The sequence below is a fragment of the Ranitomeya variabilis genome, chromosome 1, assembly GCF_051348905.1.
Source record: "Ranitomeya variabilis isolate aRanVar5 chromosome 1, aRanVar5.hap1, whole genome shotgun sequence".
Taxonomy (NCBI): Eukaryota; Metazoa; Chordata; class Amphibia; order Anura; family Dendrobatidae; genus Ranitomeya; species Ranitomeya variabilis.
The window spans coordinates 977,360,492-977,387,627 of NC_135232.1; the positions used below are offsets into that span (position 1 = coordinate 977,360,492).

The 27,136-nt window shown below is 41.9% G+C and overlaps 1 protein-coding gene across 1 annotated transcript in view; it reads left to right on the forward strand.

Moving 5' to 3' along the window:
- Window positions 1-27,136, forward strand: part of GUCY1A1 (guanylate cyclase 1 soluble subunit alpha 1) — a 103,527-nt gene that overhangs the window by 9,046 nt on the left and 67,345 nt on the right. Inside the window, exon 2 of the mRNA XM_077279394.1 lies at window positions 20,746-20,813. Coding sequence (XP_077135509.1) covers window positions 20,746-20,813 — 68 coding nt within the window. The remainder of the gene's footprint in view (window positions 1-20,745; window positions 20,814-27,136) is intronic.

A 27,136-nucleotide genomic window follows, 5' to 3' on the forward strand; every position in this document is an offset into this window, starting at 1 on the left:
TGTGCGTGAAAATCCCAGTAGATCAGCAGTTTCTGAAATACTCAGACCAGCCCTTCTGGCACCAACAACCATGCCACGTTCAAAGGCACTCAAATCACCTTTCTTCCCCATACTGATGCTCGGTTTGATCTGCAGGAGATTGTCTTGACCATGTCTACATGCCTAAATGCACTGAGTTGCCGCCATGTGATTGGCTGATTAGAAATTAAGTGTTAACAAGAAGTTGGACAGGTGTACCTAATAAAGTGGCCGGTGAGTGTATATATATATATATATATATATATATATATATATATAAACGTTCAAATTACCCCCCTTTCACCACCTCAAAATAAAAGAATAATAAAACAAACAAAATAAAAACAAAGTACTGCAGTGCGCAGGTGCCGGGAAAGGTCAGAGAGGCCCACGCCTGCGCACTGCAGTACTTTGTTCTACCGTCAACAGGGCAGACAAAGTACGCCTGCGCAGGAGCCGCAGAGAGAAGACCAGAAGAGGACGTCATCTGATGAAGATGGGAGGCGACGGACCTGTAGCAGCAGCGGGAAGGCCCCTGGGTGAGTATAATCTAACGTCTTTTTCTCATCTTTTATGATACATCGGCGGCTTATCTACAGCATTACAGAGTGCTGTAGATAAGCTCCTGATGCCGGTGGGCTTACCTCACCCGCGATTTTATTGGTGACAGGTTCCCTTTAAATAAAAAAGAACCTAGACATGTTTGGTGTCTATGAACTCGTAATGACATGGAGAATCAAAATGGCAGGTCAGTTTTAGGCTGTGTGCACACATTGCTGATTTTTTGCGTTTTTTTGCGTTTTTTCCTGATAAAAACGCTATAAAACCGCAAAAAACCAGCATACAATATGCATCCCATCATTTAGAATGAATTCTGCAATTTTTGTGCACATGATGCTTTTTTTTCCGCGAAAAAAACGCATTGCGGTAAAAAACGCAGCATGTTCATTAATTTTGCGTTTTTTGCGGATTTCCCACTATAAAATGCATTGGGAAATGTCCGTGAAAAAACGCACCAAAAATGCGGCAAAAACAAACCGCGGCAAAAACACGGCAAAACCGCCGCAAAAGCGCATGCAGATTTCTTGCAGAAAATTTCAGGTTTTTCTCAGGAATTTTCTGCAAGAAATCCTGACGTGTGCACATAGCCTTAGCATTTAATGAACCTAGTGAAAAAGCCAAACAAAAACAAGTATCGGATTTCACTTTTTTTGCAATTTCAGCGACATGGTAAAGCCAATGATGCCGTTCAAAAGTACAACTCGTCCCACAAAAAATAAGCCCTCACATGGCCATATTGATGGAAAAATAAAAAAGTTATGGCTCTGGGAAGGAGGGGAGCGAAAAATGAAAATGCAAAATCAAAAGTACCTCTGGTCGTTAAGGAGTTAAATTGTTCCAAATGTGACACATGGGTTGATGAATTGTGCATAAAAATAAAGATTTTCTTTTTTTTATACTTTTTATACTTTACCTTTTCAGAGAAAAAAGTCACATACCGTATTTCGCGGACTATAAAATGCACCGGACCATAAGGCGCACCCCAAATTTGGGGTGAAAATTGCAGAAAAAAAGATTTTTTATAAGATGGGGGTCCGTCTTATTGTCCGAATTTACAGTATCTTACCTGAGGGCTGGTGGTGGCAGAGCAGGGTCACAGGAGGCATGGTGGCGGCAGAGGTGGTGTGATGCTGTACGGCGTGCACCTGAGCAGGGTCCCTTCCTGCTTAGGTGGGCGACGCCACGGCCTGGTGTCCATGGGAGGGTGGCAGCAGTGGTTACCGACAGGAGCTGGGATGAGGAGGCACAGTGAGAGGTATGGCGTGGGCAGGGTCCCTTTCCCCGGTGAGGTGATGGAAGGATCTCGTGGGCACATGGACTGGAGATGATGGAGGTAGTGGTGTACATTGTGAAGCGAGTATTCCACAGGAGCTCATATGTCTGAGTCCTTGCCGCTTCCCGGCGCTCCTCAGCGCAATAATTATTTCAGAAGCCGGTAATAAGTGAGGAGCTCCGCTACCGAGACACAGCCGCCATGACCGGACACTGCGGGAAAAGCGCCTCTGTACTGCTGCGAACCCTGCTGGAGGCGGAGAGCCGGCCATGCCATGCGGTGCTGAGGAGCGCCGGGAAGCGGCAAGGACTCAGACATCTGAGCGCCTGTGGAATACTCGCTTTACAATGTACACCACTACCTCCATCATCTCCAGTCCATGTGCCCACGAGATCCTTCCTGAACCTTGCTGCACCCATCCTGGGAAGCAAAAGGATGGAGTATACAGAGTCCAAAGTCCCGGTGAGGTGATGCAGCTGCAGCAGCCCGGTAATGCAGCAGAGCCGGGTGAATCCTGTTGATATCGGTGGGCGCGGCCATCTTCCTGAGGCCGCGCGTTCGCAGATGGAGCTCTGCTGCCCGGGGCTTCAGGAAAATGGCCGCCGCGATCCCCATCTGCGCACGCGCGGCATCCCGCGGCCATTTTCCTGAAGCCCCGGGCAGCAGAGCTCCATCTGCGAACACGCGGCCTCAGGAAGATGGCCGTGCCCACCGATAACATCAGGATTCACCCGGCTCTGCTGCCTTACCGGGCTGCTGCATCACCTCACCGGGAAAAGGGACCCCGCTCACTGCGCCTCCTCATCTCTGTACCTCTGCTGCCACACCTCTGCCGCCGCACCTCTGCCACTGCACCTCTGCCGCCACGGTAAGCCTGCATTGCGACTATTAGACGCACCCCCCATTTTCCCCCCTTTTTTGGGGGGGAAAAAGTGCATCTTGTAGTCCGAAAAATACGGTAATTCTTTAAAATGTCACACGTTCGTCTTCAACTGTGCAAAAATAAAATTAAATAGATTTTGCACTCCCATTAGGGAACTGAGTACAGTTGCTGACATTATGCGTGCCAAATAAACATGTCATCAGGCTGACGAACATTTCAGCATAAGCCTGAAGAAGGCTTATGCTGGAACGCACTTCCAGGCTTGGCGCCATTTCACCAGGAGCACATTGACATGGGTAACGTTTACTTCTTCTATCATCTTGATTCACTATGAAATGTTTATTTGACACACTTAATATACTGATGGAATGATTTATTGCAGACGTGTCAAACTGCATTCCTCGAGGGCCGCCAACAGGTCATGTTTTCAGGATTTCCTTAGCATTCCACAAGGTGCTGGAATCATTCTGTGCAGGTGATTAAATTATCACCTGTGCAATACAAGGAAATCCTGAAAACATGACCTGTTGGCGGCCCTCGAGGAATGCAGTTTGACACCTCTGATTTATTGTACCTTGCATCCTTGATGTGCTGCTATTTACTCCATGGTCAGCATATAATTGGATGCAAATTCATCTCGTCTCCTATATGTGTCTCTGCCACCCTCTAATTTCGGCGATGAGCCCACATCTTTTCCGGCACATGACAGCTGACATGTGCCCCTAACAGCCGCAGGTGGAATCGCCGCTGTCAAACTCTGACAGCGACATTTAACATGCACGCACTGGAAGCGCGTAATTACCTCCACATGACCGCCGGTCGCCGATGGGTTGGCATGACAACCCGTGGTCAGCAGGAGACCCCTGTGGTTGTCATAGCCGGATAGCTATGAGCACTGCCCATCGGTTGGCGCTCATAGCAAGTGAGCATATCTGCTATATAGATAAGGGCTGCAGCACAAGCGATCAGATGATTACAGCTTCTAGTCTCCCATGGGGACTATTGAAGCAAGTAAAAAAAAAAATGTTTTTACTAATATAATTAGTAAAAAAAATAATAGTTCAAATCACCCCCCTTTCGCCCCATTCAAAATAAAACAATTAAAAAAAATCAAATATTTGGTATTGCCGCATTCAGAATCGCCCAATCTATCAATAACAAAAAAGAATTAATCCAATCGGTAAACGGCGATTGGATTGCTATTCAAAAGTACAACTCGTCCCGCAAAGAACAAGCCCTCGTATGGCCATATTGACGGAAAGTAAAAAAGTTATGGCCGTGGGAAGAAGGGGAGCAAAAAAGGGAAACGCAAAAACAGAAATACCCCTGGTCCTTAAGGGGTTGATATTAAATCTTGTAACTTTCACACTGACCACGGGGGCTTTTTTTGGCAATAACCTCCTTTTGTTTAAGGAAACTACACATGTACATAGCAACGATCGTTAGACTCCAGCCATATCTTTTGTATGGAAGTGTTTTATGTGCCTGTGCAAACGTTATTTTAAAGGAAGGGGTAGCAGTGTCAGCTGTGATATCACCTATTTTGAATGATGGTTCCTGTGTTATGAACTGTGTAATTTAGAAATTAGAAGTATACTGTTGTAATCTTCATTGTTTATGAATTAACTTGTATGTGTGTGACGCCCAAAGTTCCTGGTTGTCACAGTGGAATTGCTTTCCTCACGGGGAGAGTGATGTCACGCTTGGAATCGATGGAAGATTCCTTTTAACAGGTAATTAGCACATACAACACCGTTCTGACTCCAGGCCAGAAGGGGGAGCTCTTCACCTGACTTCAGGGGAGCTGCTCTCTCTGGTCAGGAGGAGGAGGAGTTTGTTGCTAGGCAGTTGCTAGGCAGTTGGTGAGAGTTAGACAGTTGGTAGCAGACAGTGAAAGAGCACAGAAGGACTTAGGGTATGTGCACACGATGCGGAAAACGCTGCGGATCCATCGTTTCCACAGCTGCGGGTCCGCAGCAGTTTCCCATGAGATTATATTACAATGTAAACCTATGGGAAACAAAAAACGCTGTGCACATGCTGCGGAAAAAAACGAGCGGAAGCGCAGCGGTTTACATTCCGCAACATTTCACTTCTTTCTGCGGATTCCGCAGCGGTTTTACAGCTGCTCCTATAGAAAACCGCAGTTGTAAAACCGCAGTGAAATCTGCAGAAAAAACGTGGTAAATCCGCTATAAATCTGCAGCAAAAATGCGTTGTTTTTGCCCGGCAGATTTATCAAATCCGCTGCGGAAAAATCTGTAGTGGACCATTATACGTGTGCACATAGCCTTTGGAGCTAGAGGAGGGCTGCGACTGGACCTCTCTAAGCTGACCACAGAAACTGGGCACCGGGAGCCCGCGGTCGTGAGGAACTACAGGTCCCACGGCAGAACTGGAGGGCGGGAAACTAAAAGGGACTTGCCCACATAATACCTGAGGTACAGCAGCAATCAGAGGCTGGAGTCACCGTGGACAGATACCCCAAAGAGACGGCTCAAGTTGCCTACCGTGCAGGTACTGTCCCTGGACAGGGGAAAAAGAGGACCTTGTTAGACAACTACAGGCAGCAAGGGACCACAGACCAGCGCATAGTGGAAGGCTCACTAACTGACCTGTCAAGGGGATTTCCACTTGTCTTCAGGCTGCCTGGACTCCATATATACCTGTTGCCAGTACCCTGGACTGAGGCTGCTAAACACCAGTAAACCAGGTAAAGACTGCAACCCTGTGTCCTCCAATTATTTGCGGCATTCATCATCCCTGCCAAACACATCAAGAGCCCTGGGGACACCGCTTCACCTGTGGGAAGCGACACCATCTTTGCTGCAGCACCATCGCCCCCAGAGGACCCCTTTAAGTAGCGTCGGTCACCTCTGACCGAGAACCACAGGTGGCGTCACAAACTTTCATTATTTCCACAACCCCTTTAAAGATCGTCCCTTTTACTTGGGCGCCCAGGGCCACGGGCCGGATCGCTGCCACCGTGACCACCCCTTTAATTGCGACCGGACCCGGTACCGAATCCCCCACTGCCCTGATGGGCGACTCAGGTGTCTTTATGTAAAAGCCAAATATGGAGAAAATTAGAAAGATCAGAGAAAAGAACAAAGGTGCAGAATTTGACCAATAGTATGGGGCTTTACGAGAAATAAACTTAATCCCATTTTTAAGAAATGATGACCATGTCTTGACACAAGATAAGGATATATTTTGTAACAATCACAGAAATTGTTTTGAATTCTGTCCAGTATCTGATAGAAAAAAATGGAATTGAATTATTAAACTGTGATACTTATTTATTGTATGGTAGCTATTGCTATCCAGTGATACAATTGGCTTGTCGTGGAGACTGGGTTTTGTAAACTCTATTTGCCAATCTTGGTAGTGGAGTGTCACCAATAGCGGTGAACTACCTACAGTGGGGCAAAAAAGTATTTAGTCAGTCAGCAATAGTGCAAGTTCCACCACTTAAAAAGATGAGAGGCGTCTGTAATTTACATCATAAGTAGACCTCAACTATGGGAGACAAACTGAGAAAAAAAAATCCAGAAAATCACATTGTCTGTTTTTTTATCATTTTATTTGCATAATATGGTGGAAAATAAGTATTTGGTCAGAAACAAACAATCAAGATTTCTGGCTCTCACAGACCTGTAACTTCTTCTTTAAGAGTCTCCTCTTTCCTCCAATCATTACCTGTAGTAATGGCACCTGTTTAAACTTGTTATCAGTATAAAAAAACACCTGTGCACACGCTCAAACAGTCTGACTCCAAACTCCACTATGGTGAAGACCAAAGAGCTGTCAAAGGACACCAGAAACAAAATTGTAGCCCTGCACCAGGCTGGGAAGACTGAATCTGCAATAGCCAACCAGCTTGGAGTGAAGAAATCAACAGTGGGAGCAATAATTAGAAAATGGAAGACATTCAAGACCACTGATAATCTCCCTCGATCTGGGGCTCCACGCAAAATCCCACCTCGTGGGGTCAGAATGATCACAAGAACGGTGAGCAAAAATCCCAGAACCACGCGGGGGGACCTAGTGAATGAACTGCAGAGAGCTGGGACCAATGTAACAAGGCCTACCATAAGTAACACACTACGCCACCATGGACTCAGATCCTGCAGTGCCAGACGTGTCCCACTGCTTAAGCCAGTACATGTCTGGGCCCGTCTGAAGTTTGCTAGAGAGCATTTGGATGATCCAGAGGAGTTTTGGGAGAATATCCTATGGTCTGATGAAACCAAACTGGAACTGTTTGGTAGAAACACAACTTGTCGTGTTTGGAGGAAAAAGAATACTGAGTTGCATCCATCAAACACCATACCTACTGTAAAGCATGGTGGTGGAAACATCATGCTTTGGGGTTGTTTCTCTGCAAAGGGGCCAGGACGACTGATCCGGGTACATGAAAGAATTAATGGGGCCATGTATCGTGAGATTTTGAGTGCAAACCTCCTTCCATCAGCAAGGGCAACCAAGATGAAACGTGGCTGGGTCTTTCAACATGACAATGATCCAAAGCACACCGCCAAGGCAACGAAGGAGTGGCTGCGTAAGAAGCATTTCAAGGTCCTGGAGTGGCCTAGCCAGTCTCCAGATCTCAACCCTATAGAAAACCTTTGGAGGGAGTTGAAAGTCCGTGTTGCCAAGCGAAAAGCCAAAAACATCACTGCTCTAGAGGAGATCTGCATGGAGGAATGGGCCAACATACCAACAACAGTGTGTGGCAACCTTGTGAAGACTTACAGAAAATGTTTGACCTCTGTCATTGCCAACAAAGGATATATTACAAAGTATTGAGATGAAATTTTGTTTCTGACCAAATACTTATTTTCCACCATAATATGCAAATAAAATGATAAAAAAACAGACAATGTGATTTTCTGGATTTTTTTTTCTCAGTTTGTCTCCCATAGTTGAGGTCTACCTATGATGTAAATTACAGACGCCTCTCATCTTTTTAAGTGGTGGAACTTGCACTATTGCTGAATGACTAAATACTTTTTTGCCCCACTGTATCTGTAGTTGAGCCTGTGAGTTGAGGAACAAGTTTGTGAGGACCTCAATACAGTGCATGGGGTTGTCATTCTGTGTGGGGTGGCTGTGAAGGCAGTCATGCCGTGTGGGGGAGAAGTGTAGGGACCGTCATGCTTTGAGGCAGTCAGATTTTCCGAGCAATACGGCGTGTGGGAATTGTACTATGTTTGGGGGGCTATGGGTTCAATCTGTTACGTCTGTCAGAAGGCACAGGCTCAAAAAGACAACCTTGGACAGACTAAAAACTGAAACCATTGCACGCGTCACCTGCAAAGACAGCGCAGAGCCGCCCTGCGGCAGAAGCATTGGCAAGAAGGGCAAGCACCGATGGAGATGTCACACCATCATGCTGTAAGGAGCTGTGGGAGCATCATACTATGTAGTGAGTCTGGGCAGGATATTTTACCGTGTGGAGTATTATGTGGGGCATCATTCTGTATGTGTATGGGGGTGGCTGTGGAGCCCATCATCCTGTGTGAGAGGGTTATTGTAGAGGCCATTATACTGTGTGTTTGGCCATAATATTGTGTGGAGGGCTTCATATTGTGTGATGGGCATCACTCAGGGGCCTTCCTGGGGCGTAGGCTTGGTCTGCTGGACTTATTATGGGTAAGCTGGTTGATGAATGGACACACTACACCTCTGAAGCGGCCACCATGTATGGACTTTGGTCCTTTGATTATTAACTCTCTTCGCACTTATGGAGTGGCTGCAGTTTTAATTAGAATGGCTTACTTACCCTAGTCTTTTTACTCTGACCAGTTACTTACCCCAGGTACACCGCTTTTGTCCTCCTTGTTGCAGACTACTGTATTTATATGGATTTAGTCTAAATTGTTTTTATATATGTATTTGTCTTAATAAAGAAATTTTTGGTACTTTTGGATCCATATTGTGGCTTGCAGTTACTCCGGTTCTGTGTAGTTTCAAATGTTGTATTTTGGAGTACTCCACATAAATAATTCTTATATATTTGCTTGGAAGAGCTGGATTGTACCATGCTCTTAGCCCCATTACTTGAAAGGTGTTTTCGGATTATTGTGTCAATCACTCTGTGTGTGGGAGAGGCTGTGGGGGCTATCGCACTGTGTCAGGAGCTGTGGGGGCCATTGCTCTGTGGAGGGGCATCATTCTGTGGCGGTTTCCCTTATTCAAAAAGTGCATCCTGGTGTCATCCCTTCACCAATTAAGTTACTCATCCATCTCCGACAAACATATAAAAAAAAATGGTTGCATTTTCATGTTGCATTTTCAGACTTGGCTGCCTTCTACTCTATGGCCCAGTTAGGATGCTCATGTGCCAAGTGTAGGCATTTTTGGCAGTGGACAGGGGTCAGTGCAAGCACTCAGCGACTGCACAGCCGCACACTCAGCAAGTTGTGTTGCGCTGTATTGTGCCACCTTTCTATCATTGCCATCCATTAGCCATAAAGACATTTTCCAGGAGTTTGAAACATTTGGATAACAGCAGGCAATGTGAAAACATAAAATAACCATCAACTCCTCTAACTTTGTATTTAGTATTTGTGCTATGGTATCATTACGTTCTGGTTCTTGAGCAGAAGGGTCATTCGTTTTAATGTTATGGATGATCAGTGTATATCACATTGTCTGCTTCGGTAAATCTTTCTTGATTTCAAAATACTAATTAACAATCTCTTGTTTGCTTCAATTTTCTTCTGATGTTAAACAATGAAGTCAGCTTGCAGCAAATTGTGCAGTTTGGTAATTACTTTGCCTCTCGTTAACAAAGTAATTACCGTATGTTAAAATTTTCATATACAGTATTATCCTTCTGAGCTATATGCTTGACTGTAAAGGTTTACCAAAAAAATATTCATTAGTGTAATTTAATATTGTGTTCTATATTAACAACTAATTCCAAACTATAGTTTAAAAATTAGTCATATTAGATCTTGTCCATTTTTAATCTCCGTGTTCTATCCGTGTTTTTCATGGCTAGAACACGAACACATTATAGTCCATGGGGCTGTTTATATGTCCACATTTCTTTTGTGGAGCTTATATGCATAGCATGAGTGCAGATTAAAGTTTGATTTACAATTCTAGAGCAATCACTAAGGCATAAGAAGGAGCTTTATAACACGTTTTTGTCCTCTTAATATCAAACTTACCTTAATTAGATGGGTTATACTGCAAATAATACTCTAATAACCACAACCAAATTACCCATTGGTAAACTAATTCCCAGGTAAAGATGAAGTATGCTTTTCTTCATATAACATACTATTTTATTAATATAAGTATATAAAAAAACATTTTAAAAGGTAAAGAAAGGTACTGGAAAAGAAAAGAGGGACACTATCCCATAGTATGCATCGCAATCAGGGTCACAAATGCATGGAACTCCACAGTAATTATCACTATAAGGTCCAAAAGACACAGGATTAAAGAACCAATACTATTAAAGCTGCTGTGCCTGCATACTCTATTGGTATTTTAAAAGTTTGTGTTTCATCGACGTACATGTGGTGGCATTGCTATAGTGCATTCCTGTCTGGAAAATTAAGTGTGCACAATCAAATGGCATGATAGTGGAGCATGTTTTACCTGTTAGTATTGATCGCTGTGGATGCAATGGCATCCCTCTGCCCCGACACACGTTTCACTCTGCTTTTTCGGGAAGCGACTTTGGGGACTTTGAATACATCTCCCCTATAATTTAATAGGACATGGACACTACATAAATGCATGTACAACCTCTGGCAAACATTATGGAATCACCGGCCTTGGAGGATGTTCATTCAGTTGTTTAATTTTGTAGAAAAAAAGCAGATCTCGGACATGGGACAAAACTAAAGTCATTTCAAATGGCAACTTTCTGGCTTTAAGAAACACTAAAAGAAATCAAGAACAAAAAATGTGGTAGTCAGTAATGGTTACTTTTTTAACCAAGCATAGGGGAAAAATTACGGAATCACTCAATTCTGATGATAAAATTATAGAATCATGAAAAACAAACAAACAAAAAAACACTCCAACACATCACTAGTATTTTGTTGCACCACCTCTGGCTTTTATAACAGCTTGCAGTCTCTGAGGCATGGACTTAATGAGTGCCAAACAGTACTCTTCATCAATCTGGCTCCAACTTTCTCTGATTGCTGTTGCCAGATTAGCTTTGCAGGTTGGAGACCTGTCATGGACCATTTTCGTCAACTTCCACCAAAGATTTTCAATTGGATTGAGATCCAGACTATTTGCAGGCCATGACATTGACCTTATGTGTCTTTTTCAAGGAATGTTTTCACAGGTTTTGCTCTGTGGCAGGATGCATTGTCATCTTGAAAAATGATTTCATCATCCCCAAACATCCTTTCAATTGATGGGATAAGAAAAATGTCCAAAATATCAACATAAACTTGTGCATTTATTGAAGATGTAATGACAGCCATCTCCCCAGTACCTTTAACTGACATGCAGCCCCATATCATCAATGACTGTGGAAATTTGCATGTTCTCTTCAGTCAGTCATCTTTATACATCTCATTGGAACGGCACCAAACAAAAGTTCCAGCATCATCACCTTGCCCAATGCAGATTCGTGATTCATCACTGAACATGACTTTCATCCAGTCATCCACAGTCCACGATTGCTTTTCCTTAGCCCATTGTAGCCTTGTTTTTTTCTGTTTAGGTGTTAATGATGGCTTTCGTTTAGCTTTTCTGTATGTAAATCCCATTTCCTTTAGGCGGTTTTGGAGACATATTGCTTTAAGAATCCGGTCTTGACGCTGTGATTTCTTCCTTGGTCTACCAGTATGCTTGCCTTTAACAACATTCCCATGTTGTTTGTATTTGGTCCAGATTTTAGACACAGCTGACTGTGAACAACCAACATCTTTTGCAACATTGCGTGATGATTCACCCTCTTTTAAGAGTTTGATAATCCTCTCCGTTGTTTCAATTGATATTTCTCTTGTTGGAGCCATGATACAAAAACTAACCATTACTGACTACCACATTTTTTGTTCTTGATTTCTTTTACTCTTTCTTAGGGCTCATGCTCACTTGCGAGAAACTGGGATGAGTCTCGCACGGCAATACCCGGCGCTGTTGCCAGCACTCAGATCGGAGCGTGTGGCCGCATAGGAAAACATGCAGCCACACGCTCCACTCCTGAGTGCCGGGTGCAGTGTTGGGTATTGCCGTGCGAGACTCATCAGAGTTTCTCGCAAGTGAGTATGAGCCCTTAAAACCAGAAAGTTGCCATTTGAAATGACTTTAGTTTTGTGCCATGTCTGTGATCTGTTTTTTTTCTACAAAATTAAACAACTGAATGAACATCCTCCAAGGCCGGTGATTACATACTTTTTGTCAGGGGTTGTATGTTGGCTAAGGATTTTTTTTTGCAATAAGATCTCCTTGAAAATGTTGGACTGTTTGGCGTCTACATCTTCTATATACCATAGCAGACTGCACAATGAATTAAATTAAGTTACCATGATGAGTTTTTGGTGAGTTTTTGTCACTGGGTATCCTCGCTGCACAAAAAATGCAGTGTCTTACAGTTCCAGCAGAGGGGATGGGATCTATAGAAATATGCCGGTACTCTAAGTTTTATGTGTGGATTTTCCCCATAGAATTCTAATAGATGCAGAAAATCAGCAGGTAAAAAATGTATATATGTTTTTATATGTTATAAATTATAGTGCATAATTGTCAGTCCACAGTGCATATTATATAGCACTGTGTATGTACAATTGCCCATTTTGCCTTTCTACCCAGATAGTTCTTCTGTTTTCTCTACTGTATGTAGAAACAGAAAGTGTCTTGTCCCTGCATTTATAATTCCCCTCTTCAACTCCTGACCGGGCCTTCATATTCAGTTTTGCATCCCAACTGGGGTGTTTTTAGAGAGCGGCAGCCAGTCTGTGTCTGCTGATCAGCCTCCATGTTCATATTTCATACTTAACTTTTTTTTCCAGATGTACAGAATGTGATTGCTGCAGTCATTCAAAACCCTGAGCTTGCTGGATGCCAAAGGAATGGACCTGAACAGGTCTGAGTTCGTGGGGACTAGTGGGTAGTCCAGAGTGATAGATTCAGGGCATCCGTAGTGGTAGGACGCTGAACTTCTGAGCAGGTAGAGAGACTTGCTGATCAGGACTGTAGCCACAAGCTAGGCTGTGACAAAGTAAGGCAAAACAGTGTGCTTCACTTCATTGAGTAGACTACAGTTGAAGGAAACTGTGTGTGTGAAGATGTATTACACTGTGAAAGAAACGTCCAGAAGACTTTATACCCGTTACCATGTTTGAACAGAAGTCTCCTTTATTAATCTGTGGAATACGTGGCCCTGGCCAGCCAATACCATTGTCTACTGGTGGCCTGCATGGGTACAAGGCCCTCACAACACTAACACCCAGCTAGGACCCACAATTTTTCGTAATATGCCGGGGTATCGGACACATGATACTCGCCTATGGCTACCACCCTGGGCACTGTTACACGTGCACAACATGACTTGTTCCCTTTAAGAAGGTGATGTTCTGTAGTGATCAAACACTTTATGGCTATAAGGCCAATTCAAGCTATGATTTTCATTTTTAACCCCTTTACCCCCAAGGGTGGTTTGCACGTTAATGACCGGGCCAATTTTTACAATTCTGACCACTGTCCCTTTATGAGGTTATAAATCTGGAACGCTTCAACGGATCACGGTGATTCTGACATTGTTTTCTCGTGACATATTGTACTTTATGATAGTGGTAAAAAAAATTTGATATTACCTGCGTTTATTTGTGAAAAAAATGAAATTTGGCGAAAATGTTGAAAATTTCGCAATTTTCCAACTTTGAATTTTTATACAATTAAATCACAGAGATATGTCACACAAAATACTTAATAAGTAACATTTCCCACATGTCTACTTTACATCAGCACAATTTTGGAGCCAAAATTTTTTTTTGTTAGGGAGTTATAAAGGTTAAAATTTGACCAGCAATTTCTCATTTTTACAACACCATTTTTTTTTAGGGACCACATCTCATTTGAAGTCATTTTGAGGGGTCTATATGGTGGAAAATACCCAAGTGTGACACCATTCTAAAAACTGCACCTCTTAAGGTGCTCAAAACCACATTCAAGAAGTTTATTAACACTTCACGTGTTTTACAGGAATTTTTGGAATGTTTAAATAAAAATGAACATTTAACTTTTTACACAAAAAATGTACTTCAGCTCCAATTTGTTTTATTTTACCAAGGGTAACAGGAGAAATTGGACCACAAAAGTTGTTGAACAATTTGTACTGAGTACGCCGATACCCCATATGTGGGGGTAAACCACTGTTTGGGCACATGGCAGAGCTCGGAAGGCAAGGAGCGCCATTTGACTTTTCAATGCAAAATTGACTGGAATTGACATGGGATGCCATGTTGCGTTTGGAGAGCCCCTGATGTGCCTAAACATTGAAACCCCCCACAAGTGACACCATTTTGGAAAGTAGACCCCGTAAGGAACTTATCTAGATGTGTGGTGAGCACTTTGACCCATTAAGTGATTCACAGAAGTTTATAATGCAGAGCCTTAAAAATAAAAAATCGTATTTTTTCACAAAAATGAGTTTTTTGCCCCAATTTTTTATTTTCCCAAGCGTAAGAGAAGAAATTGGACTCCAAAAGTTGTTGCACAATTTGTCCTGAGTACGCTGATACCCCATATGTGGGGGTAAACCACTGTTTGGGCGCAAGGGAGAGCTCGGAAAGGAAGGAGAGCCATTTGACTTTTCAATGCAAAATTGACTGGAATTAAGATGGGACGCCAATTTGTGTTTGGAGAGCCCCTGATGTGCCTAAACATTGAAACCCCCCACAAGTGACACCATTTTGGAAAGTAGACCCCCTAAGGAACTTATCTAGATGTGTGGTGAGCACTTTGACCCACCAAGTGATTCACAGAAGTTTATAATGCAGAGCCGTAAAAATAAAAAATCATATTTTTTCACAAAAATGATTTTTTCGCCCCCAATTTTTTATTTTCCCAAGGGTAAGAGAAGAAATTGGACCAAAAAGTTGTCCAATTTGTCCTGAGTACGATGATACCTCATATGTGGGGTAAACCACTGTTTGGGCGCATGGCAGAGCTCGGAAGGGAAGGAGCGCCATTTGACTTTTCAATGCAAAATTGACTGGAATTGAGATGGGACTCCATGTGGCGTTTGGAGAGCCACTGATGTGCCTAAACATTGAAACCCCCTCACAAGTGACACCATTTTGGAAAGTAGACCCCCTAAGGAACTCATCTAGATGTGTTATGAGAGCTTTGAACCAAGTGTTTCACTACAGTTTATAACGCAGAGCCGTGAAAATAAAAAATCCTTTTTTTTCCACAAAAATTATTTTTTAGCCCCCAGTTTTGTATTTTTCCAAGGGAAACAGTGTAAATTGAACCCCAAAAGTTGTTGTCCACTTTGTCCTGAGTATGATGATACCCAATATGTAGGGGGAACCACTGTTTGGGGGCATGGCAGAGCTCGGAAGGGAAGGAGCGCCATTTGGAATGCGGACTTAGATGGATTGGTCTGCAGGTGTCACATTGCATTTTCAGAGCCCCTGATGTAACTAAACAGTAGAAACCCCCCACAAGTGACGCCATATTGGAAACTAGACCCCCCAAGGAACTTATCTCGATGTGTTGTGAGAACTTTGAACCGCCAAGTGTTTCACTACAGTTTATAACGCAGAGCCGTGAAAATAAAAAATATCTTTTTTTACACAAAAATTATTTTTTAGCCCCCAGTTTTGTATTTTCCCAAGGGTAACAGGAGAAATTGGACCCCAAAGGTTGTTGTACAATGTGTCCTGAGTACGCTGATACCCCATATGTTGGGGTAAACCCCTGTTTGTGCGCACGGGAGAGCTCGGAAGGGAAGGAGCACTGTTTTACTTTTTCAACGCAGAATTGGCTGGAATTGAGATCTGACGCAATGTCGCATTTGGATAGCCCCTGATGTGCCTAAACAGTGGAAACCCCCAATTCTAAGTGAAACCCTAATCCAAACACACCCCTAACCCTAATCTCAACTGTAACCCTAACCACACCCCTAACCCTGACACACCCCTAACCCTAATCCCAACCCTATTCCCAACCGTAAATGTAATCCAAACCCTAACCCTAACTTTAGCCCCAACCCTAACTTTAGCCCCAACCCTAATTTTAGCCCCAACCCTAACCCTAACTGTAGCCCTAACCCTAGCCCCAACCCTAACCCTAGCCCTAACCCTAACCCTAACCCTAATGGGAAAATGGAAATAAATACATTTTTTTAAATTTTTAAATTTTTCGTAACTAAGAGGGTGATGAAGGGGGGGTTTGATTTACTATTTATAGTGCATTTTCTAGCGGATTTTTGATTGGCAGCCGTCACACACTAAAAGACGCTTTTTATTGCAAAAAATGTTTTTTGCGTTACCACATTTTGAGTGCTATAATTTTTCCATATTTTGGTCCACAGAGTCATGTGAGGTCTTGTTTTTTGCGGAACGAGTTGACATTTTTATTGGTAACATTTTCGGGCACGTGACATTTTTTGATTGCTTTTTATTCCGATTTTTGTGAGGCAGAATGACCAAAAACCAGCTATTCATTAATTTCTTTTTGGGGGGGCGTTTATACCATTCCGCGTTTGGTAAAATGGATAAAGCAGTTTTATTCTTCGGGTCAGTACGATTACAGCGATATCTCATTTATATCATTTTTTATGTTTTGGCGCTTTTATACGATAAAAACTATTTTATAGAAAAAATAATTATTTTTGCATCGCTGTATTCTAAGGACTATAACTTTTTTATTTTTTCGCTGATGATGCTGTGTGGCAGCTCGCTTTGTGCGGGTCAAGATGACGTTTTCAGCGATACCATGGTTATTTATTTCCGTCTTTTTGATCGCATGTTATTCCACTTTTTGTTTGGCGGTATCATAATAAAGCGTTCTTTTTTGCCTAGTTTTTTTTTTTTTTTTTTTTACGGTGTTCACTGAAGGGGTTAACTAGTGGGACAGTTTTATAGGTCGGGTCGTTACGGACGTGGGGATACTAAATATGTGTACTTTTATTGTTTTTTTTTATTATTTAGCTAAAGGAATGTATTTATTGGAACAATATGTTTTTTTTTACTATTTATTTAGGAATCTTTTTTTATTTTTTTTTTACACTTGTAATTTTTTTTTTTGTACATTTTTACTTTGCCCCAGGGGGGGGCATCACAGTAAAGTGACAGATCGCCGATCTGACACTTTGCTGTGCACTGTGTCAGATCAGCGATCTGACGTGCACAGCAGGGAGGCTTCCCGGTGCCTGCTCTGAGCAGGTGCTGTGAAGCCACCTCCCTGCAGGACTCGGATGCAGCCCCGCGGTCATTTTGGATCCAGGTCTTGCAGGGAGGAGACGCTCGGAGACGCAAGGTGAGCACATCGCATTGTACCGATCGTCTCAGGGAAGCACGCCGGAACACTGCGATCATGTTTGATCGCAGTGTGCCAGGGGTTAGTGTGCCGGGGGCAGTCCGTGACCACTCCTGGCACATAGTGCCGGATGTCAGCTGCGATAGTCAGCTGACACCCGGCTGCGATCGGCCGCGCTCCCCCCGAGAGCGCGGCTGATCGCGCTGGACGTACTATTCCGTCCTTGGGAAGTAGGACCCACCCCACATGGACGGAATAGTACGACCAATGACAGAAAGGGGTTAAACTTTAATATACAACCAAATATTTATGTACCATCGTATTAGTCCATATAACAAAACTTGTGCATGCCGTAGTTTAAAGGGAACCTGTCAGCAGGATTGTGCACAGTAACCTACAGACAGTGTCAGGTTGGTGCCGTTATACTGATTAAAATTAAACCTGGTGATGACATCCATTATGTGGTGTTGTTTAATCTTTATTTTCAGTTTTCATTTAATGATATGCTCGTGCTTCGGGGCAGCCTGTGGGGGTCCTTATGTGGTGCCCTGCTTAGTTTTTCATGTGTATGGCTTATGAAAGATCACTGATCCCTCAGTGACCTGCTCCGTTTTACATAATGAATATTATATATATATATATATATATATATATATATATATATATATATATATATATATATATATATATACACTCACCGGCCACTTTATTAGGTACACCTGTCCAACTTCTTGTTAACACAATTTCTAATCAGCCAATCACATGGCGGCAACTCAGTGCATTTAGGCATGTAGACATGGTCAAGACAATCTCCTGCAGTTCAAACCGAGCATCAGTATGGGGAAGAAAGGTGATTTGAGTGCCTTTGAACGTGGCATGGTTGTTGGTGCCAGAAGGGCTGGTCTGAGTATTTCAGAAACTGCTGATCTACTGGGGTTTTCACGCACAACCATCTCTAGGGTTTACAGAGAATGGTCCGAAAAAGAAAAAAAATCCAGTGAGCGGCAGTTCTGTGGGCGGAAATGCCTTGTTGATGCCAGAGGTCAGAGGAGAATGGGCAGACTGGTTCGAGCTGATAGAAAGGCAACAGTGACTCAAATCGCCACCCGTTACAACCAAGGTAGGCCTAAGAGCATCTCTGAACGCACAGTGCGTCGAACTTTGAGGCAGATGGGCTACAGCAGCAGAAGACCACACCGGGTACCACTCCTTTCAGCTAAGAACAGGAAACTGAGGCTACAATTTGTACAAGCTCATCGAAATTGGACAGTAGAAGATTGGAAAAACGTTGCTTGGTCTGATGAGTCTCGATTTCTGCTGCGACATTCGGATGGTAGGGTCAGAATTTGGCGTAAACAACATGAAAGCATGGATCCATCCTGCCTTGTATGGAGCATCTTTGGGATGTGCAGCCGACAAATCTGCGGCAACTGTGTGATGCCATCATGTCAATATGGACCAAAATCTCTGAGGAATGCTTCCAGCACCTTGTTGAATCTATGCCACGAAGAATTGAGGCAGTTCTGAAGGCAAAAGGGGGTCCAACCCGTTACTAGTATGGTGTACCTAATAAAGTGGCCGGTGAGTGTATATATATATATATATATATATATATATATATATATATATATATATATATATATATATATACAGTATATATATACGAGAATATATATATATAGTACAGACCAAAAGTTTGGACACACCTTCTCATTTAAAGATTTTTCTGTATTTTCATGACTATGAAAATTGTACATTCACACTGAAGGCATCAAAGCTATGAATTAACACATTTGGAATTATATACTTAACAAAAAAGTGTGAAACAACTGAAATTATGTCTTATATTCTAGGTTCTTCAAAGTAGCCACCTTTTGCTTTGATGACTGCTTTGCACACTCTTGGCATTCTCTTGATGAGCTTCAAGAGGTAGTCACCGGGAATGGTCTTCCAACAATCTTGAAGGAGTTCCCAGAGATGCTTAGCACTTGTTGGCCCTTTTGCCTTCACTCTGCGGTCCAGCTCACCCCAAACCATCTCGATTGGGTTCAGGTCTGGTGACTGTGGAGGCCAGGTCATCTGGCGTAGCACCCCATCACTCTCCTTCTTGGTCAAATAGCCCTTACACAGCCTGGAGGTGTGTTTGGGGTCATTGTCCTGTTGAAAAATAAATGATGGTCCAACTAAGCGCAAACCTGATGAAATAGCATGCCACTGCAAGATGCTGTGGTAGCCATGCTGGTTCAGTATGCCTTCAATTTTGAATAAATCCCCAACAGTGTCACCAGCAAAGCACCCCCACCCCATCACACCTCCTCCTCCATGCTTCACGGTGGGAACCAGGCATGTAGAGTCCATCCGTTCACCTTTTCTGTGTCGCACAAACACACAGTGGTTGGAACCAAAGATCTCAAATTTGGACTCATCAGCCCAAAGCACAGATTTCCACTGGTCTAATGTCCATTCTTTGTGTTCTTTAGCCCAAACAAGTCTCTTCTGCTTGTTGCCTGTCCTTAGCTGTGGTTTCCTAGCAACTATTTTACCATGAAGGCCTGCTGCACAAAGTCTCCTCTTAACAGTTGTTGTAGAGATGTTTCTGCTGCTAGACTCTGTGGGGCATTGACCTGGTCTCTAATCTGAGCTGCTGTTAATATGCGATTTCAGAGACTAGTGACTCGGATAAACTTATCCACAGAAGCAGAGGTGACTCTTGGTCTTCCTTTCCTGGGGCGGTCCTCATGTGAGCCAGTTTCTTTGTAGCGCTTTTTGCCACTGCACTTGGTGAAACTTTCAAAGTTTTCCCAATTTTTCGGACTGACTGACCTTCAATTCTTAAAGTAATGATGGCCACTCGTTTTTCTTTACTTAGCTGCTTTTTTCTTGCCATAATACAAATCCTAACAGTCTGTTCGGTAGGACTATCAGCTGTGTATCCACCAGACTTCTGCACAACACAACTGATGGTCCCAACCCCATTTATAAGGCAAGAAATCCCACTTATTAAACCTGACAAGGCACACCTGTGAATTGAAAACCATTCCCGCTGACTACCTCTTGAAGCTCATCAAGAGAATGCCAAGAGTGTGCAAAGCAGTCATCAAAGCAAAAGGTGGCTACTTTGAAGAACCTAGAATATAAGACATATTTTCAGTTGTTTCACACTTTTTTGTTAAGTATATAATTCCACATGTGTTAATTCATAGTTTTGATGCCTTCAGTGTGAATGTACAATTTTCATGGTCATGAAAATACAGAAAAATCTTTAAATGAGAAGGTGTGTCCAAACTTTTGGTCTGTACTGTATATATCTATATCTCTTGAAAAAACCCTTCTGCAGGCAGGTGTCGGCGGTGGTGCCTGTGCGGCAGCATGATCTCATATATAATATGTATGTATTCCTCTTCTTTCATGTTATCCATAAATTCCTAAAAAAAATCAGTTTGAAAATAGCAGTGCAGTAGCAGCTGTCGGCGATCCACTGATGATAATTGCCATCACTATTATGTAGCTTATTTGCACTATTTGGCTTGTTTTGCAGTTTGAGAGGCTGAATCTTGCTCTTCAAAGATCAATTGCAAGACATAAGACGAAATATACAACCAACAGGTAAGCTACAATTTCTTATGGTTGTTTTCTGTATCGATTTCATATAGCACTAAAGGAATTTTAAGCTTTAGTGTCAGTGTTCAGGCCTTCGCCGTGCATCTGCTGTTCTCTAGTGTTTTTGTCGCAGGCAGCTGGGATAAAAATAGTCCTGTGTAAGTCCTCTTAATTCTCCGAATGATGACCTGTCTTTAAAACCCATCTGAGCTAAAACTAATCATATTAAAAAGAGGCCAGCATGCTGAGTGCTTGCAATATTTTACAGCTGCTTCAACATTCGCCATTCTCTATGAGCATTATTGCAGATCTAATGAAATGAATAATAATGAACATGTTGGAATTTTTTGTATTTCTGTAAAGAAGAGTTCAATGTGTTATGTGAAGAGTGAAAACTATTGTTTTACTTCCTTTTTTCGGTATGTGTATATTATATACATATGTGTATATACAGTAGATCACAAAAGTGAGTACACCCCTCACATTTTTGTAAATATTTTATTTTATCTTTTTATGGGTCAACATTGAAGATATGACACTTCGATACAATGTAAGGTAGTCAGTGTACAACTTGTGTAACAGTGTAAATTTAGTGTGCTGTGAAAATAACGCAGCACACAGCCATTAATATCTAATATTAATATCTAAACCGCTGGTAATAAAAGTGAGTACACCCCTAAGTATAAATGGCTAAATTGTGCCCATAGTGTAAATATTTTGTGTGACCACCATTATTTTCAAGCACTGCCTTAACTGCCATTGATGACATCACGGATCTGGTGGATCTTAGAGACCTTGTTATCCTCCACCTTCCATTTGAGGATTTCCCACAGATGATCAATAGGGTTTAAATCTTGGCCAGTCCTGCACCTTTACCCTCAGTTTCTTTAGCAAAACAGTGGTCATCTTGGAGGTGTGTTTGGTGTGTAATCATTTTGGAATACTGCCCTTAGGCCCAGTTTCTGAAGGAAGGGGATCATGTCCTGCTTCAGTATGTCACAGTGTATGGTGTCATTCAATGGACTGTACAGTAGCTCCCCACAGCCGGCATCACTCATGCAGCCCAAAACCATTACACTCCCACCACCATGCTTGACTATAGGCAAGACACACTTGTCTTTGTACTCCTCATCTGTCTGCCACCACAAACGCTTGACACCATCTGAATCAAATATGTTTATCTTGGTCTCATCAGACAACAGGACTTGGTTCCAGAAACCCATGTCCTTCATGTGCTTGTCTTCACCAAACTGTTTGTAGGCTTTCTTGTGCATCTTCTTTAGAAGAGGCTTCCTTCTGAGACAGCAGCCATGCAGTCTAATTTGATGCAGTGTAGGCAGCGTATGGTCTGAGGACTGACAGGCTGAGCCCCCACCCCTGTAATCTCTGCAGCAATGCTGGCAGCACTTATACATCTATTTAGAAAAGAGAACCTCTGGATATGGCGCTGAGCATGTGCACTCAATGTCTTTGGTCGACCATGGCGAGGCCAGTTCTGAGTGGAACCTGTCATGTTAAATTGCTGGATGGTCTTGGCCACAGTGCTGTAGCTCAGTTTAAGGGTGTTGGCAATCTTCATATAGTCTAGGCCATATTTATATAGAGCAAAAATTCTTTTTTTCAGATCCGCACCGAGGATGCCGTGAGGTGCCATGTTGAACTTCCAGTGACCAGTGTGAGAGAATGTGAGAGCGATAACACCAAATTTAACTCCACATTCACAACTGAGATCTTGTAACACTAACGAGTCACATGACACCAGGAAGGGAAAATGGCTAATTTGGCACAATTTCCCGATTTTGACTTATGGGTGTACTCGCTTTTATTACTAGCGGTTTAGATATTAATGGCTGTGTGTTGAGTAATTTCGAGGGCACCCCACATTTACACTGTTAAACAAGCTGTACACTGACTACCTTACATTGTATCAAAGTGTCATATCTTGTCTCATGAAAAAATATAATAAAATATTTCACAAAAATGTGTGGGGTGTACTCACTTTTGTTATATACTGTGTATGCATTTGCAGTGTACTCACTTTTTTTAATATGATCTTGAATGAATTTATTAGGAAACTACTTTTTTGGATGTACAAAATATGCATATATCCCATAGAAAATGTTGTTTCTGAAAGAAAACTAAAGCTTTTTAGACAAATCCATTGGGGAGTACTCATTAATGCTGAGCACGGTAATTATCTATCTATCATCTATCTATCTATATCTATCATCTATCTATCTATCTGTTATCTATCTATATCTATCATCTATCTATATCTATCATCTATCTATCACCTATCTATATATCAATCTATCTGTTATATATCATCTATCTATCATCTATCTATATCTATCTATCTATCTGTTATCTATCTATAATCTATCTATATCTATCTATCATCTATCTATATCTATCACCTATCTATCTATCTATCTATCTATCTATCTATCTATCTATCTATCTATCTATCTATCCTATCTGTGTATCTATCTATCCAATGTGTGTGTATATACACATACATATACTATATACTGGTGAAGTCTCCCTTTTCCATTTTATGTGGCACATGGGAAAATTAAAAAGCCTAGCAGTCCTGTTTTCTATTAGGTGACTAACAAAGCAGTCTGCCTACAGTTTAACACCGATGGCCACATCTTTGACGTTATCACACAAGCAAAATGAAGGTGCAAGGAAAAACTGATGCAAGATGTTGAGTTAGATAGCTGACCGAATTAGAGCACTGTTCAGAGATCGAGATACATAAGTGTCAGTTTCTTGAAGAACACGCTGATCATTTTGTAGATAAATGTTGTTATAAAAGCAATCGAATTTTGCAACAAAGGCAAAAAAAATAGCATGCGGGCGTCTGTGCTGTACTTGGGACAAGCATTAGTAAGAAATGTCCAGTTTCTTTACAATTATTTAATTACCATAGCCACCTGCATACATGTTTTATGTTTTTTACTTCTATTTATTGAGATGCTGGTATTTATACCTAGAATTTCTGCAGTAAATATTCTCAAACATTTATGTATATGTTAGATTTACCCAACAGAAATATGAAGTACAAGTGCTTCTCAATATCATCAAAAAGCTATTTTTGTGAGAAGCACCTGTATAAACCTACCTTTATAAAAAGTGGCATTGTTTTAGTTTAAATTTCAGCTAATTTATTGAGATCATTCCTAGTTTCCTCATTTACCGATATGATACATTTGTCAGTATACATCACTGTCTTTAAAGGGGTATTCCATCTCCGAGATCCTATCCCAATATGTAGTAGGTGTAATAATAATATTATCAACTACCTCCAATTAGAAATGCAGTATAGTTTTTCTGATTCACTATGTCTCTTTTCGCATGTGCAGGCATTGCAGGACCTTAGGTATCCCTGGTTACGACCACCGATATAATGACAGTTAGATAGCTAGTTACTTGTGGTCGTAACCAGGGATACCTAAGGTCCTGCAGTGCCTGCACATGAGAAGAGAAACATAGCGAATCACAAAAAAACTATACTACATTTCTAATTATTATTATTACACCTTACATATTGGGATAGGATCTTGGAGATAGAAATACCGCTTTAACTTCACTGGCTGATGTCACTGTTTCACGATGGGCACAAATTCAACAGTTTTTTTCTTGTCCCATAACATAATAGTGTAGAGGGACATCATGGCTTAATCACACATGTGCTGTCCAGTTTTTAAAGGATAGCACATGGACATATTATAGTCTATTGATATTTTCACTCACACTATTTTGCCGGCCGATGACATTCACTGCATTAGAATTGATTAAAATATTTCCCATGTGAGGCAATTATTGATAGACTGACACTTCAAAGAGAAAGTAGATGGATATTTACTAACTCTGCAGTGCCACGGGGATCAATCAAGTGAATACTGTATATCTGATTTTCTACATTATCTGTGACTTTTCTACAGTAGGTGTCCTTTATAGGGAATCTGTAATTTTCCCTGACTGTCTCCAACTGATACTATAGTAACTTCACTTTTTATTTTTTCTGGACAGCTTGTCAAAAAAAATCACAGACAGACAGATGATATTATTTACGGACAAATTGTAAAACCATAATAAATCATAACGATTATAAGGTGTAATTATCTGCAGCCCATACAGTCATGGCCAAAAGTATTGACACCCCTGCAATTCTGTCAGATAATACTCAGTTTCTTCCTGAAAGTGATTGCAAACACAATTCTTTGTTATTATTATCTTCATTTAATTTGTCTTAAATGAAAAAACACAAAAAGAATTGTCCTAAAGCCAAATTTGATATAATTCCACACCAAACATAAAAAAGGGGGTGGGCAAAAGTATTGGCACTGTTCGAAAAATCATGTGATGCTTCTCTAATTTGTGTAATTAACAGCACCTGTAACTTACCTGTGGCACCTTATAGGTGTTGGCAATAACTAAATCACACTTGCAGCCAGTTGACATGGATTAAAGTTGACTCAACCTCTGTCCTGTGTCCTTGTGTGTACCACATTGAGCATGGAGAAAAGAAAGAAGACCAAAGAACTGTCTGAGGACTTGAGAAACCAAATTGGGAGGAAGCATGAGCAATCTCAAGGCTACAAGTCCATCTCCAAAGACCTGAATGTTCCTGTGTCTACCGTGCGCAGTGTCATCAAGAAGTTTAAAGCACATGGCACTGTGGCTAACCTCCCTAGATGTGGACGGAAAAGAAAAATTGACAAGAGATTTCAACGCAAGATTGTGCAGATGTTGGATAAAGAACCTCAACTAACATCCAAACAAGTTCAAGCTGCCCTGCAGTCCAAGGGTACAACAGTGCCAACCCATACTATCCGTCAGCGTCTGAATGAAAAGGGACTGTATGGTAGGAGACCCAGGAAGACCCCACTTCTAACCCCAAGACAAAAAAAAGCAAGGCTGGAGTTTGCCAAAACTTACCTGAAAAAGCCTAAAACGTTTTGGAAGAATGTTCTCTGGTCAGATGAGACAAAAGAAGAGCTTTTTGGGCAAAGGCATCAACATAGAGTTTACAGGAGAAAAAAAGAGGCATTCAAAGAAAAGAACACAGTCCCTACAGTCAAACATGGCGGAGGTTCCCTGATGTTTTGGGGTTGCTTTGCTGCCTCTGGCACTGGACTGCTTGACTGTGTGCATGGCATTATGAAGTCTGAAGACTACCAATAAATTTTGCAGCATAATGTAGGGCCCAGTGTGAGAAAGCTGGGTCTCCCTCAGAGGTCATGGGTCTTCCAGCAGGACAATGACCCAAAACACACTTCAAAAAGCACTAGAAAATGGTTTGAGAGAAAGCACTGGAGACTTCTAAGGTGGCCAGCAATGAGTCCAGACATGAATCCCATAGAACACCTGTGGAGAGATCTAAAAATGGCAGTTTGGAGAAGGCACCCTTCAAATATCAGGGACCTGGAGCAATTTGCCAAAGAAGAATGGTCTACAATTCCAGCAGAGCATTGTAAGAATCTCATTGATGGTTACTGGAAGCGGTTGGTCGCAGTTATTTTGGCTAAAGGTTGTGCAATCAAGTATTAGGCTGAGGGTGCCAATACTTTTGTCTGGTCCATTTTTGGAGTTTTGTGGGAAATGATCAATGTTTTGCTTTTTGCTTCATTCTCTTTTGTGTTTTTTCATTTAAGACAAATTAAATGAAGATAATAATACCAAAGAATTTGTGATTGCAATCATTTTCAGGAAGAAACTGAGTATTATCTGACAGAATTGCTGGGGTGTCAATAGTTTTGGCCACAACTGTATATTTGATATTAGATATCATCTGCATTTACTGTGAAATGTAAAATGATTTTAACTACTGTCAAAAAATCTGTATAAATTTCCTCAGCGTCAAAACAAATCACAGACTCCTTCATTTTTTTTATTGGACAGAGCAAAAAAGTGCCCTAATTTTACGGACTATCCTGGTATTTCTGGACGGTTGGCGCTCTGATGTTTATTTGTTTTCTATCCATGTGTTTTTTATACAATAGTAACCTCCTCATCTCACCCTCTCTCTATTGGTATCGCTCAAGGCTCTGTCTTGGAACCCCCTGGTACTTTTGGCATTGTGGACAGGTGCCAAGTCTTGATGGAGAATGAAATTTCCATCTCCAAAAAGCTTGTCGGCAGAGGGAAGCATGAAGTGCTCTAAAATTTCCTGGTAGATGGCTGCGCTGACTTTGGTCTTGATAAAACACAGGGAACCTACACCAGCAGATGACATGGCTCCCCAAACCATCACTGATTGTGGAAACTTCACACTAGACCTTAAGCAGCTTGGATTGTGTGCCTCTCCACTCTTCCTTCAG